This window comes from Lonchura striata, chromosome 32 (genome assembly GCF_046129695.1).
Source record: "Lonchura striata isolate bLonStr1 chromosome 32, bLonStr1.mat, whole genome shotgun sequence".
NCBI lineage: Eukaryota > Metazoa > Chordata > Aves > Passeriformes > Estrildidae > Lonchura > Lonchura striata.
The window spans coordinates 3,018,681-3,033,034 of record NC_134634.1 but is presented as its reverse complement, the minus strand read 5'-3'; the positions used below and the strand labels follow the sequence as shown (position 1 = coordinate 3,033,034).

General features: G+C 53.7%; 1 protein-coding gene across 1 annotated transcript; it reads right to left on the bottom strand.

Annotated features, from left to right (window-relative positions):
* Window positions 1-882: 882 nt before the first annotated feature.
* Window positions 883-12,981, bottom strand: STC1 (stanniocalcin 1). The gene is given in 7 exon segments (XM_077789219.1): window positions 883-1,383; window positions 6,308-6,519; window positions 7,483-7,625; window positions 11,570-11,720; window positions 11,770-12,029; window positions 12,032-12,124; window positions 12,948-12,981. Coding segments are annotated over 6 exon segments (1,089 nt in total). The 5' UTR covers window positions 12,066-12,124; window positions 12,948-12,981; the 3' UTR covers window positions 883-1,094.
* Between the last annotated feature and the right edge of the window lie 1,373 nt (window positions 12,982-14,354).

The following is a 14,354-nucleotide window of genomic DNA, read 5'->3' as shown; positions in this document are numbered from 1 at the left end:
GAAAGGCTGTTCCCGGTCCTGCGATTCCCATCCCAAACTTTTCCCCTCTTCCTTTGTAAGAAGGCCACAGAGTGGAATGTGAACTCCTGACTATGACAGAGGTGCTGCTTCCAGGAAAAAGAAAGCAATAATAATAATAATAACAACAACAACAACAACAATAATAATAAAGAAAGAGCTGACTTACAAAACTCAGTTTAGGCAATAAAGTTATTCTGTTCTGCTCCTTTGAGGCAGACTCTGGTGGAGTTTATGTACAGTACAGAGAGATTTTAGCACTATTTATACCACTGTTAGAGCAAGGCCTTTAATACTCTAATCTTAAGACAGGCTTTGTTTCTGTTAGGCTTGGTTTAAAGCTTCAGGCAGTTAAATACAGTACAGAGATGTGAGCTGTGAAATACAACGCACGATTACGGGACCTCCTGACCAGCTCCAGCCACAGGTAGAACACGTCCCTCTCCCGCTGTTGGGCTTTTTGGGGTGGTTTGAGCTCGTTTTGCACCCCGGTGCCAGGTCCTGGTGACTAAACCACGCAGGAGTTCGGTAAATCCCGACTTAAACGTGCTCACGGCACTCTGCTGGAAGGATTAGGACTGAGGGTGACACTACAGGACCAGGAACGTGACATCCATGTTCGTCCATGGCCAGCACAGATTCATGACATGGATTCCACGGATATTTTTGGGGACGTGCGAGAGTTTTTAGTGCATCTCCCGGCACCTGCAGGAGAGGAGCGGCTCCTCCCCTCGGCGCCGAATCTCCGGGCCTGGGTGGTGTCAGCGCAACGGTTTGGGACAAAACTCAGCCTCCAAACGTCGGCTTTGGTGCCTGAAGGCCTGACCACTGCAGGGATCTACTTATGAGCGTGATTTCTTTTTTTTTTGGGAGAACAGATTATTTTGTGGGCAAGAGAAGAGACAGAGCCGTCAGGCCGGCGCGAAAGCCGCGACACCGAACGCAGACCCGTGCAGAAGTGGAACAGAAAAGACACACTACCTAAACGAGCCCTAAGGAACAAAACCCAGCTCCTGGGGGGGTTGGAACACCTACAGTCCCGTGGCTTTGGGTGCGGCGCTCCTGGAGCAGAGCCCTCAGAGCCCTTCGGTCGCGCCCGGCTCGCCCAGCCCCGCTCGGGCGGCGCGGGCGGGCGCGGAGCCCTCACCTCGCAGGTTCCTGAGCAGCAGCTGCAGCTTCTGCGGCTCCGAGAGCCTCCTGCGCAGGAGCTCGGCGCGGGGGTGGCCCTGGGCGCAGTGGTCGCTCTGCAGCAGGTGGAACAGGCTGGCCACGTTGGGCCCCAGCTTCTCCATCAGGCTGTCCTTGATGGTGCTCACCGTGTCCTCGTCGCACTCCAGCAGGCTCCTCACCAGCTTGTTGTAATACCTGCGGCACAGACACACGGTTAGCCCGCGCTGTGCCCCGGCCAGGCGACACAACTGCGGCAATCGGGGCTTTGAACTCAGCCGGAGCGTGTTGGGAATTGGTTTCTCAAGGTGTTGCGGCAGAATTTTTAAGGTTGGGAAAGGCCTCCCAAGGCCAAGTGCAGCCTTGTTGTCACTGCACCCAAACACCCTGGGCACGGTGGTGCTGCGCCCCTGGCCCAGGGAAGGAACCCCAAAGCCAAAATTCTGATTTAATTGCCCTAAACCAACAGCTGCCCCAGCTCTGGGAGGTCAGGGTGAGCACAGTGGGTGTGGAGTGATCCTGAGGGTGAGCACAGTGGGTTTGGAGTGATCCTGAGGTGAGCACAGTGGGTTTGGAGTGATCCTGAGGGTGAGCACAGTGGGTGTGGAGTGATCCTGAGGGTGAGCACAGTGGGTTTATAGTGATCCTGAGGTGAGCACAGTGGGTGTGGAGTGATCCTGAGGTGAGCACAGTGGGTTTATAGTGATCCTGAGGTGAGCACAGTGGGTTTATAGTGATCCTGAGGGTGAGCACAGTGGGTGTGGAGTGATCCTGAGGTGAGCACAGTGGGTGTGGAGTGATCCTGAGGTGAGCACAGTGGGTTTGGAGTGATCCTGAGGTGAGCACAGTGGGTTTATAGTGATCCTGAGGGTGAGCACAGTGGGTTTATAGTGATCCTGAGGTGAGCACAGTGGGTGTGGAGTGATCCTGAGGGTGAGCACAGTGGGTTTGGAATGATCCCGGCAGATCAGGAAGGTAAAAACGAGGAGTTGAGAGGATAGGAATGGGTTAAAGGGTGTGATTTACTCTCTGCTAAACACCCGAGTTCCTGGAGCTTTGGGAAGGAAAATAATTGACGTTGTCAAGAACAGATCCTGCTGGGATCCCAGCCTGGCTTGGCCTCTGCTCCAAGACTGATCCATCCCTGTGGCACCAATCCCTCTTGTCCCTCTTGTCCCTCTTGTCCCTTTCCCTGCACAGAAGGACCAGAAGGGGGAGAAGCAGCTCAGTCCAAGCCTGGCAGATCCCTGGATTCCTCAGGACATGAAATCCGTGCTCAATTCCAAGCCCACCATGCAGGAACCCCAAGCGAGGCTTCCCCACCTCCTCTCCAGCTGCCCTGGGCACAAATTCACTGTCCAAGGAGCAGCCAGGTGTGCTGGCACTCCCTGCTCAGAGAGAGAGAAGCTAGATTAATTATCCCAGAATTGGCCTGGGAAGTTTTGGGGAGCTGGAGGTAAAGCCAATTATTAAAAACAACCTGGAGGAGCTGTTTTGCTAATATCTGTTTTCTTGTTATTCTCATAAGATTGTTTAATAAATGGGGGTCTTGTTAATTAGCCAATGGCGATGGTGTTTTAATTAGAGGACCAATCAGGTCTACCTGTAGGGTACAAAAAAGTATAAAAAGGGTATAGAAAGGGTATAAAAAGGGTATAGAAAGGGTATAAAAAGGGTATAAAAAGGGTATAAAAAGCGTATAAAAAGTAATGGGTTTCTTAAAAAATTGAATTACCCTTCTGTGAATGCCTTGGGGGTCTGTCACTTATTAGGCAGGATGTGGTGCTGCCCCGTATTCCCAGCCCTGCTGAGAATTCCTCCAAGGAATGCTCCTCCACAGCCCCAGGAGCAGGCTGGGAGAGCACCGGGCACCTCCCTGTGCCAGGGAACATCTTCCCAGGGAGACAAGGCTGGGAAAAAGGGCAGCAGTCCCACGTTTGCTGGGATTTCTGCCTGAAAGGACGTCGAGGAACTTATTTTAAGCACTTTAAGGTCACGGTGACATTTTTCCACGGGAGCAGAGAAGAGAACAACCTGCAGGTGGAGGAGGGGAAGGAAGAGGGAAATGAGAGTTCCCATTGAAAATCCTGTCCCAACTCTCGGCCTTTGGAGAGCCAGGGGAGGTCAGGGGAGGTCAGAGCCTGAGCTGCACAAAAGGACCAGGCTGGGGATCTCTCTGGAGTGGAGACGAGCAAAGCTGAGCCGGCCACACACCGGCTTCAATCAGGCCAGACCCAGAGCCCGTCCAGCCCCGGGGCCGCCACGCTCGGACACCTCCCCAGAGCGGAGATTTTCCTCCCCTGGGACGAGATGGAGATTTTCCTGCCCTGAGATGAAACGGCAGGAAGATGCAATGACCTTTAACTCCTTCCCCACGGCGGCCGGGCCAAGTGGCACATTCTGCTCCTGCGGGGCCGGGGCTGGGAAAGCAGGATGCTCCGGGAGCCCTCAGCGTAACCTCGGAGCTGGGAAATCCTGCTGCTTTTGTTCCTCGACGTGGCACAATATCCTCTGCCTCCTCGGGCTGGGAGGAGCTGCCTGTGCCTCGGGAGAGGCTCCAGGGCTTGGTCCTCTCGGAGGAGCGTGGCCAGCACTGCCCGAATGTCCCCGTGTCCCCTCCGAGGGCTGCTGAGCTCCACAATCCATCACTTCAACCTGGGGCTCCACACAGCTGCCTGCTCCTCTCCCAGTCCTCTGTAAAACTCCTTCCCAAGGTTCCAATCTCCCCCCCAAAGACACACAAGTTTCAGTTTTTGCTCCCCCCAGTATAATTTTGCCCTCTGAATTTTGCCATTTTCTGGATAGACAGGAAAAAATACCTTCATCTACAAGAGAGTTTTCTGTAATAGGAAATGGATCTCCATGATCCTTGTGGGTCCCTTCCAGCTCTGGATATTCTGAATAAATTTATGCTGGTTGATGCAACATAAAACGTATTTATCACCTGCACACCTGTCCTGGGACAGGTCTGGGGTTTGGGATGCTCCTGGATCCAGCCAAAGCCACCCCAGAGGAGCCGAGGCCTTGGCCATGGCCCAGCCCAGTGCTCTGCTTGCACTCCAACCCCGGAGTTATTTACTCCAACCTCTCCAAAATCAATCACAAGACTCAGCACTGATTGTCCCAGGGTTGGGAGGGAGAAATCCCTGTCCCTGCAGCGTGACTGCAGCAGCCCTGCAGCCTCCCCGTGTCCCTTGGAGGATGGGGACAGGGCAGTCCTGCTCAGGAGACGGTGCCACCCGTGACATTCCCGTCCCTGCAGGCAGCAGGAGCAGGACAGAGCCCCAAAGCAGAGCAGTGAGAGCCCCGGGCTGTCCCCAAAGCAGAGCAGTGAGAGCCCCGGGCTGTCCCCAAAAATGAGCAGTGAGAGCCCCGGGCTGTCCCCAAAAATGAGCAGTGAGAGCCCCGGGCTGTCCCCAAAGCAGAGCAGTGAGAGCCCTGGGCTGTCCCCAAAAATGAGCAGTGAGAGCCCCGGGCTGTCCCCAAAAATGAGCAGTGAGAGCCCCGGGCTGTCCCCAAAAATGAGCAGTGAGAGCCCCGGGCTGTCCCCAAAAATGAGCAGTGAGAGCCCTGGGCTGTCCCCAAAAATGAGCAGTGAGAGCCCCGGGCTGTCCCCAAAAATGAGCAGTGAGAGCCCCGGGCTGTCCCCAAAGCAGAGCAGTGAGAGCCCTGGGCTGTCCCCAAAAATGAGCAACGCCAGCACAGTGGGGTTACACAGGATCAGGTGTGCTGGGTCCTCTCGTTTTTCCCAGGTTTTGCAGCAGTGTGGTGACCTGGGGGACAAGGATTCATTTTCCAGCTGCCACAGGATGGAAGGGGATGGCTGCAGTGTGGAGAAGGGAATGAGGTGGCAATGGATGGAGAAGGCCAGGCTGGACGGGGCTTGGAGCAATCTGGGACGGGGGAAAGTGTCCCTGTTCTCGGCAGGGGTGGGATGAGATGGGGTTGAAGGTCCCTTCCCACCCAAACCATTCCATGATTCTCTGAGCAGCTCTGAAATGCTCAATGTGCCAGACATGCTGAATGAATCAACCTCCTTGGGATCATTGACCATTATAGCGCACTCAAACGAAAAAAAAAATAACATTTAGACAAATGGCTTTGGAGTACAGGATGTCTGGATAATTTTATGATTCCCCTTTGGAAATGCTTGTAAATGTATTTCCCAAAAGGAAACAAAAAAATGTATTTCCCAGAAAGGGGAATAAGTGTATTTCCCAAAAAGGGAAATATTTGTATTTCCTAAAATGAAAAACAAGTGTGTTTTCCCAAAAAGGGAAATCAATGTATTTCCCAAAAAGAGAAGGGAGCATGCTTTCCTTCTCCAAATTCTCTTCAAATTCTCTAAAGCTGAGCAGGGTGTGAAGAGGCAGAGAGCTTTACTGGGCTCAGATGTTTCAGGACTTGCAGGTGTTTATCAGCCAGATACCTCTCGTTCCTGCCCCTGCAATTCCCACTCCTGGATCCCTCTTGGTTCCCACTCCTGGTTCCCTCTCGTTCCTGCCCAATTCCCTCTCCTGGTTCCCTCTCGTTCCTGTTCCTGCCCAATTCCCACTCCCGGATCCCTCTCATTCCTGCCCCTGCAAATCCACATTTCCTTGCCATGGAAGTCAGATTTCACTCCCAGATCCCTCTTGTTCCTGCCCAATTCCCACTCTCAGTTCCCTCTCATTCCTGCCCCTACAAATCCACATTTCCTTGCCATGGAAGTCAGATTTCACTCCCAGATCCCTCTTGTTCCTGCCCAATTCCCACTCCAGGATCCCTCTCGGTTCCCACTCCTGGATCCCTCTCATTCCTGCCTCTGCAAAACCACATTTCCTTGCCATGGAAGTCAGATTTCACTCCCGGATCCCTCTTGTTCCTGCCCAATTCCCATTCCTGGTTCCCTCTCGTTCCTGTTCCTGCAAAGCCACATTTCTCTGCCATGGAAGTCAGATTTCACTCCCGGATCCCTCTTGTTCCTGCCCAATTCCCACTCCCGGATCCCTCTCGGTTCCCACTCCCGGATCCCTCTCGTTCCTGCCCAATTCCCATTCCTGGTTCCCTCTCGGTTCCCACTCCTGGATCCCTCTCGTTCCTGCCCAATTCCCACTCCCGGATCCCGAGGGTCCCCCCGTACCGGTTGGAGAAGTGGTTTGGGAGCTGCACCACCTCGGTGATGGCCTCGGGGTTGCGCCGGGCGATGCCGCACATGTCCAGCTTGCTGTAGCACTCCTCCTGCACCTCGGAGATCATCCTCTGGAACGTGGAGCACCTGCGGATGGCCAGGAACACCTTGGACGTCACCCCGTTGGCGATGCACTTCAGGCTCTCCTTCACGAAAGCTTTTCCCTGCAAATGGAAGGAAAATCTCAACTGCAGCAGAATCCCAGGGAATCCGAAGGAAGGGGAAATGTTACGGATACTCCACCAGGCCTGGCTGTGCTAATTACCCTCCTGCAATTACAGACACGGCAGGGAATGGCACTTGAATGCTCCCAATCATTGCAGAGTTGTCACTCTCAGCAGCTGGGATGCTCAGAGCTCCCATTCCCAAAGGATTTAGGCAGTGGGAATCTTCAGTCTGGAAGTGCCAGGACCAGAGATGGAGCAGCTCTGCCCCACAGATCCACTCAACACCAATTTAATGCCAGCAGTTTAATGCTTCTGGTTCAGACCCCAAGAGCCTTCACGAGATTTTAAATCTGTCCTTGGGAGCAGGAGCACGGGGAACAAGGGGCTGTGTGAATTTGGGGAGGAAAGCACAGAGGGAAAGGGATTTTGGCAGAGCCCAGCCCTCCAATACTACCCCGTTTATTCCCCCTGCAGCCCCAACCTGGCCGCGCGTTCCCAGACCCAAACACTTCCAAGTCAAAGCCCAGCCCCGTGCCAGGTCACAGAGGAGATTTATTTTGTTAGAAGAACATTTCTATTTCCTCCTGGAGAGGAAACCTCGTTCTCCAACCCACGGAACCCTCCGTGCCAAGTCCTCACACGGAGCAGGGAGCAGGTGGAAAAAGAGCCCTGGAGGACGCGCTTGGAGCCAAAAATGGGGGCTGAGAGGAGCAGCCGAGCAGCAGGAAGGGCCGCAGGGAGGGGAGGGTTAATCCTGCCCAAAGCACAGCTTAAATTAAGGCAGGCATTGAGCAGAGCGCTTAGCACGTGCTTTAGAACCTGCCGGACTGATTCCCATTTATTCTCGGCTGGGTTTTATTTTCGGCCGGGTTTGATTCTTTTCTCAGCCGAGTTTGATTCATTCTCGGCCACGTTTGATCGCTGCCCGGGTTTTATTCCCGTGCCCTTCGTGCCCGGTACCTGAGTGTCGAATTTAGCAGCGCTGTAGAGGAAGGATTTGCAGATGTCGTACATCCCGTCCGTGTCGCACGTGGAGTTCTCCAGGCAGGCGAAGGCTCCGCAGCCCACCTGGAGGGCACTGTTCAGGCAGCGGACCACCTCGGCTGCGGGACGGAGAGCACGGCAACATCAGCATCGGCATCAGCGCCCGGGGAGAGCCAGCACCCGGGGAGAGAGCCCAGCACCCAGGGAGAGAGCCCAGCACCCAGGGAGAGAGCCCAGCACCCGGGGAGAGAGCCCAGCACCCGGGGAGAGAGCCCAGCACCCGGGGAGAGAGCCCAGAGCGAGCCCAGCACCCGGGGAGAGAGCCCAGCACCCGGGGAGAGAGCCCAGCACCCAGGGAGAGAGAGCCAGAGCGAGCCCAGCACCCGGGGAGAGAGCCCAGCACCCGGGGAGAGAGCCCAGAGCGAGCCCAGCACCCGGAGAGAGAGCCCAGCACCCGGGGAGAGAGCCCAGCACACTGAGAGAGAGCCCAGCACCCAGGGAGAGAGCCCAGCACCCGGGGAGAGAGCCCAGCACCCAGGGAGAGAGCCCAGAGCGAGCCCAGCACCCGGGGAGAGAGCCCAGCACCTGGGGAGAGAGCCCAGCACATGGAGACCTAAACCTAACCCACACACCAATCCTAAAACAAAACTTGATCTCAACACTGACCCTAACCCTAACCCTAACCCTAACCCTAACCCTAACCCTAACCCTAACCACAAACTTAACCCTAACTCGAATCCTAACCCTGACCCTAACCCTGACCCTAAACCTAACCCTAAACCTAAAGTGAGCCCAGCCCGTGGCCAAACCCTGCTCCGGCACCGCAGCGAGGGACGTGGCTCAGACCCTCTCCAATGCTCCAAAATCTGCCATGGAGCCAGATTTCTCTGCCATGGACTCAGATTTCTCTGCCATGGACTCAGATTTCTCTGCCATGGACTCAGATTTCTCTGCCACAGAGCCAGATTTCTCTGCCATAGACTCAGATTTCTTTGCCATAGACTCAGATTTCTTTGCCATAGACTCAGATTTCTCTGCCACGGACTCAGATTTCTCTGCCATGGACTCAGATTTCTCTGCCATAGACTCAGATTTCTCTGCCATAGACTCAGATTTCTCTGCCATGGAGCCAGATTTCTCTGCCATGGACTCAGATTTCTCTGCCATGGACTCAGATTTCTCTGCCATGGAGCCAGATTTCTCTGCCATGGAGCCAGATTTCTCTGCCATGGACTCAGATTTCTCTGCCATGGACTCAGATTTCTCTGCCATGGACTCAGATTTCTCTGCCACAGAGCCAGATTTCTCTGCCATAGACTCAGATTTCTTTGCCATAGACTCAGATTTCTTTGCCATAGACTCAGATTTCTTTGCCACGGACCCAGATTTCTCTGCCATGGACTCAGATTTCTCTGCCATAGACTCAGATTTCTCTGCCATGGAGCCAGATTTCTCTGCCATAGACTCAGATTTCTCTGCCATAGACTCAGATTTCTCTGCCATGGACTCAGATTTCTCTGCCATAGACTCAGATTTCTCTGCCATGGACTCAGATTTCTCTGCCATAGACTCAGATTTCTCTGTCACGGACTCAGATTTCTCTGCCATAGACTCAGATTTCTCTGCCACGGACTCAGATTTCTCTGCCATGGACTCAGATTTCTCTGCCATAGATTCAGATTTCTCTGCCATAGACTCAGATTTCTCTGTCACGGACTCAGATTTCTCTGCCATAGACTCAGATTTCTCTGCCATGGACTCAGATTTCTCTGTCACCTAGAAGAGAAGGCTCCATGGAGACCTCAGAGCCCCTTCTGGTGCAGAAAAGCAGATTAGAAAAAAGTGGGAGAGCGACTTTCCCTATGCACAGTGCTAGAACAGCTGGGATTGGTTTTAAGCTAAAAGAGGAGAGATTTAGGTCAGATATTAGGGAGAAAATCCTTTCTTGGAGGGTGCTGAGGCCCTGGTACAGGGTGCCCAGAGAAGTTGTGGATTTCTCATCCCCAGAAGTGCCCAAAGCCAGGTTGGAGCACCGTGGGACAATGAAAGGTGTCTTTGCCCATGGCAGGGGATGGGATGAGCTTTAAAATCCCTTCCAACACAAACCATGCCAGGATTTCATAATTCTATAACTCTATAAGTTCATGATTCTGTAATTCCAGGATTCTACAATTCCAGAATTCTCTAAGACGTGACCAGCACCCCAAGGAACAGAAATTCCAGCTATCAAACCCCTCGGGGATTAAAAAAAAAAGGATTAAAAGAGGCGGCACCTCACAGTCCTTGCTTAGATGGGGACCCAAATGTCCATCCCAACCTAATTCTCTCTTCAGGCATTTTCATCTTTATCCCAACTCCCTCTAAAGAAGGAGCAGGGGCGAGGGTGGGCCCATGGAAAGCTCTGGGTGCTGAGGTCTCTCCCTTGGGGAGCAGCCTGGCAGCACCTGGGCCACAAAAACTGGAAAATGAGATGGAAGTGTTGGCAAATGCCAACAAGTTGCCAGGAAATCCCAATTATTGGGAGGCACTTGTGCTTTTCTAAAATGCCTGAATTACCTAGGAAGAAGATTTTAGCCCGAGAGTCAATTCTCAGCACCCAAAAGGACTCGATCCAGCTTGGTGCTCAAACTGCCCTGGGAGTTCGCAGGCACGGCCAAAAGGTCATTTTTGCTGAAAATTCAGGAGGAGAAGGGAAATTTGGGCAGAGAAAGTTCAGGTAATGCAGCTCCGGGGATCATTAAAGCCCGGAGGCAGCGGAGGGTATCCGTGGCATCCCGGCTTTTTCTGAGCAGATCCAGTGCATTTGAACAATGAATCAGCAGAACTGCCGCATGATTGCCCCCAAATTAGCCGGGATTAACCTTGCAGGGCGAGCCCAACATCTGTCCCCTCCCGCGCCCGGGCAAGGCACGTTCATGGCTTTTGCAGCTCATGTTACCAGACATTCTTGGGGAAGAAATGCGAGCCCAGGCTGCCCCATCCAGCCCCGAGGTGTGGGGAAAGTGAGAACACACCTTGTTAAATCTGAGCTGTGTCCTAAAGAGAATTCTTTATAAGCGGCATTTTTTCCCTCAAAAAAGGAAAAAAAAAAAAAATTGAAAAAAAATCCCCCCAATGAACCCCTCGTGGTTCCGCGCTCTTGCTGACGTGCCTGAAGGGAGGAATATTTGGTAATTCATCCCCTCCCCGGTTCGTAACCTCCCGCAGCACGAGCCAGCCCCATAATTAGCTTTCCACAGGTTCCAACGAGAACTGCGCTCGCAGCAGCTCCGGGTGCGCGGAGCCCCGATTGTTTCGGGCACGGTGCGAGAGGGAGACCCCACGTTCCTATAGCAACCAAATACAAAAGCAAATGGAGCAAACACCCCTCTCCAACGCCGCAGAGCCTTGCGGATCTAAAATAAGGCAGCTGTTAATGAGCTCCGAATTAGAGCGTTAATATCTTTGCAGTGCAGCAGAAGGCAGATTTTTAATTCCCTTTGTTCCAGACAATGTCTCCGAGTTATCTAAAGCGGCAAAGTCCAGGCATCCAGGGCTCGCTCGCCAAAGCAATTTTTGTTTGTTTTTTTTTTTTTTTTCTCCATTGTGGAAGCAAGTTGGGGAAATGTCACCAACGCGTTTTTAGTGAGCGATCAGTTTGTGACAATCGCAGCGAGCTGGGGACAGGTTTTGGGCTGCTGCTCCGGCTCCGGCTCCCCCTCTTTGAACAGATGTTCACAGAACAATGGGGATTGTTCCAAACCCCAGAACTTCCTAAAAAGCAAAGCTTTAACAGGGAGAGAGACGCGTGCAAGCAGGGAAATAAAAACGAGGAGAAGTGCTCGGAAGTGGCTGGGGAGGAGGGGAGAGCCCGGGTCGCATCCTCGCAGCGCTGCCCTGCCCGGCTCCTGCGGGAGGTTCCTGCTCCGGCTCTGCAGCCGCAGCTCCTGCCAGCCCCGAGAGGAGCATTCGTGCTGCCAGCGACCCGCAAGTTTATAAGGGAGGGGAAAAAAGCGGGGGGGGATGAAAAAGAACAAGAAAAATCAGCAGCAGAGAAATGTGAGGCAGTTGGAGCCGGCGTTACCTGAGTTCTGCGCTGCCGCCCGCGCTTTCCTGGGGCTCACAGAGTCATTCTGCTCAGCTTCGTGGGATGCGGATGCACTGATCAGCAGCAGCAGCAGCAAACCAGACTTTAGGAGCATTCTTTGACAAGTTTCCGCTAAGTGTGGGGTTGGGTTGGTTTTTTTTTTTTTTTTTTTTTTCCCTTTTTTTTGGGTGGCTGATTCTTTTTTTTTTTTTTTTTTTTTTTTTGGATGTGTGCGCCTCTCCTCTTCCACTCCGGCTTGAGCAAAGATGTGGAGCTGGATACGCGCTCGCAGGAGGGAGGGAAGGAAGGAAGGAGGATCCTGGCGAGCCCGGGGATGAGCGCAGGGATGTGCGGAGGATCCGGGTGGCCCCTCTGGCTGCTGCTCGCCGGGGGACCGGGAGTGCGAGGGTTTTATAGCCGCCCTTATCGGTCCCCCCCGGGCTGCGGAGCCAATCGGTGGCGCTGGGCAGAGCCAGGGGAGGACTGGACTCATTCAAGCCCCACAAAACTGCAACTTCACAGGAAGAAGATTTTCCAGCCCATTAAAAGTACCTGCCAAAGAACAATGAGCGAAAAGTTCATCCTTGGAGGAGCGGTGGGAAAGGGAGGGGATGGAGGGGGAGGATTCCTACGGAGCACGGAGCTCGAGGAAATGACGGCGCCGTCCTAAAGCGCCCCCAGCCCAAAAGATGGGGATGGGGGATGGAAAATGGGGAATGGGGAATGGGGAATGGGAATGGAAAATGGAAAATGAGGAATGGGGATGGGAATGGGGAATGGGGAATGGGGATGGGAATGGGGAATGGGAAATGGGGATGGGAATGGGGATGGGAATGGGGATGGGAATGGGGAATGGGGAATGGGAATGGGGAATGGGAATGGGGAAAGGAAAATGGGGAATGGGAATGGGAATGGGAATGGGGAACGGGAATGGGGAATGGGAATGGGAATGGGAATGGGGAATGGGAATGGGAATGGGAATGGGAATGGGAATGGGAATGGGGAATGGGAATGGGAATGGGAATGGGGATGAGGAATGGGGAATGGGGATGGGAATGGGGATGGGAATGGGAATGGGGATGGGAATGGGGATGGGAATGGGGAATGGGGAATGGGGATGGGGATGGGAATGGGGATGGGAATGGGGATGGGAATGGGAAATGGGGATGGGGATGAGAATGGGGAATGGGGAATGGGAATGGGGATGGGGATAGGAATGGGGATGAGAATGGGGAATGGGGATGGGGATGGGGAATGGGGATGGGAATGGGGATGGGGATGGGGATGGGGATGGGGAATGGGGATGGGGATGGGGATGGGGATGGGGATGGGGATGGGGCTGGCAGGGATCCCTCGCTCCTGCCCCGGCTCTCACCTCTCCCTGCGCTGCCGGTGCCTCCCTCCTGCCCCGGGACTCATCCCTGCGCTCACGTAGGCACATGCAAATCCCAAATCCCTCCCTGCCCCAAACCTCGCCTGCCGCCTCCTCAGCTCCCCTCACCTGCGCCGTTCCCCTCGGAAAATCGCCCAGTCAAACCTTCTGCTGCGCCCCAAACCCCAGTTTTTAAGTGTTTCGCGGTTTTCCTCACCCCACTCCTCCCTGCTCCAAACTCAATCCTGTTTTTCAGATTTCATAACGGGAGGAGGCACCCTAATGCCTGATTCAATCTCGGTTCTAAAGGGCACGTAACGAGGATTAACACGCTGCAGGATTGATTATCCCCCATCCCAGAGACAATTAAAGCTCTGCGTGTTTCGGGGATGAAAGTGCAGCAGGGCTCTTAAACCTTAGAGCTGAAGGGAAATCGGGAAAGTTGAGTGCAGAAAGATTTCCAGATAAAAAAGCGACAAGTTCCTGCAGTTTAGAATAAACCCAAGGGTTTAGAGATCAGCTGTGGCTGATCCGAGCTGGGATTATTTGGATCATGAGCACGTTTGGGGCTCCCTCTGCCACCCCCGGGATCTTTTCTGGGAAGGGCTCTCAGCTCTGTGGTTTTTCCAGGCAAGGAAATCCAGCTTGCATAGATCCATGGATCCATCCAGGCACAGGATCCCCGTGGTCGAACCAGTTCCACAAATCCCATTCAAGTGGAGGTGCAAAAGTCCCCATTTCGGGGCATTTATGGCAGCTGAATTTAAAATAAGGAAGAATTCAAAGAGAAGCAGGAGGAGGTTCTTTCCATGGATCTCCAGAAGCTGTGCCTGCTGCTTTGCCTCATTCCTGCTTTTTTATTATTTTTTTTTTTTTTCCCTGGGAAAATGGGATCACTCTGGATCCTGCCCATCCTTTCTCCGATCTCTCCAGGCTCGGGCAGCGCTGCCTCATTGCCGGTGGTGTCGGCTCCCTTTGGGACGGGAACAGGAGCGGGGCTGCGCTGCTGCCCGGGGGTCACAGGAACAGCTGTGCCAGATGTTCGGAGCGTGCGCCAAAAGCCCTGAAACAGGAGAGTTTCGGGTTTCGGCTCCGGGTTGGGACACCGAGCCAAATTCATTAAATAAAGAAAAAAAAAATATCAAGAAAAAGGAGCAGCAGCCCCGCAAAGCGTTGTGGTTTCTCCACTTCAGAGCCCCGGTCCAGTTTGGAAGCACGAATAATCCCAGAGGGTTTGATCCCGATTAAATCAAAAGCAACTCTGGCAGCCACTTCAATGGGGGCTGACTCACGGCTCCAGCGCCCTCCTCTCCTCTCCTCTCCTCTCCTCTCCTCTCCTCTCCTCTCCTCTCCTCTCCTCTCCTCTCCTCTCCTCTCCTCTCCTCTCCTCTCCTCTCCTCTCCTCTCCTC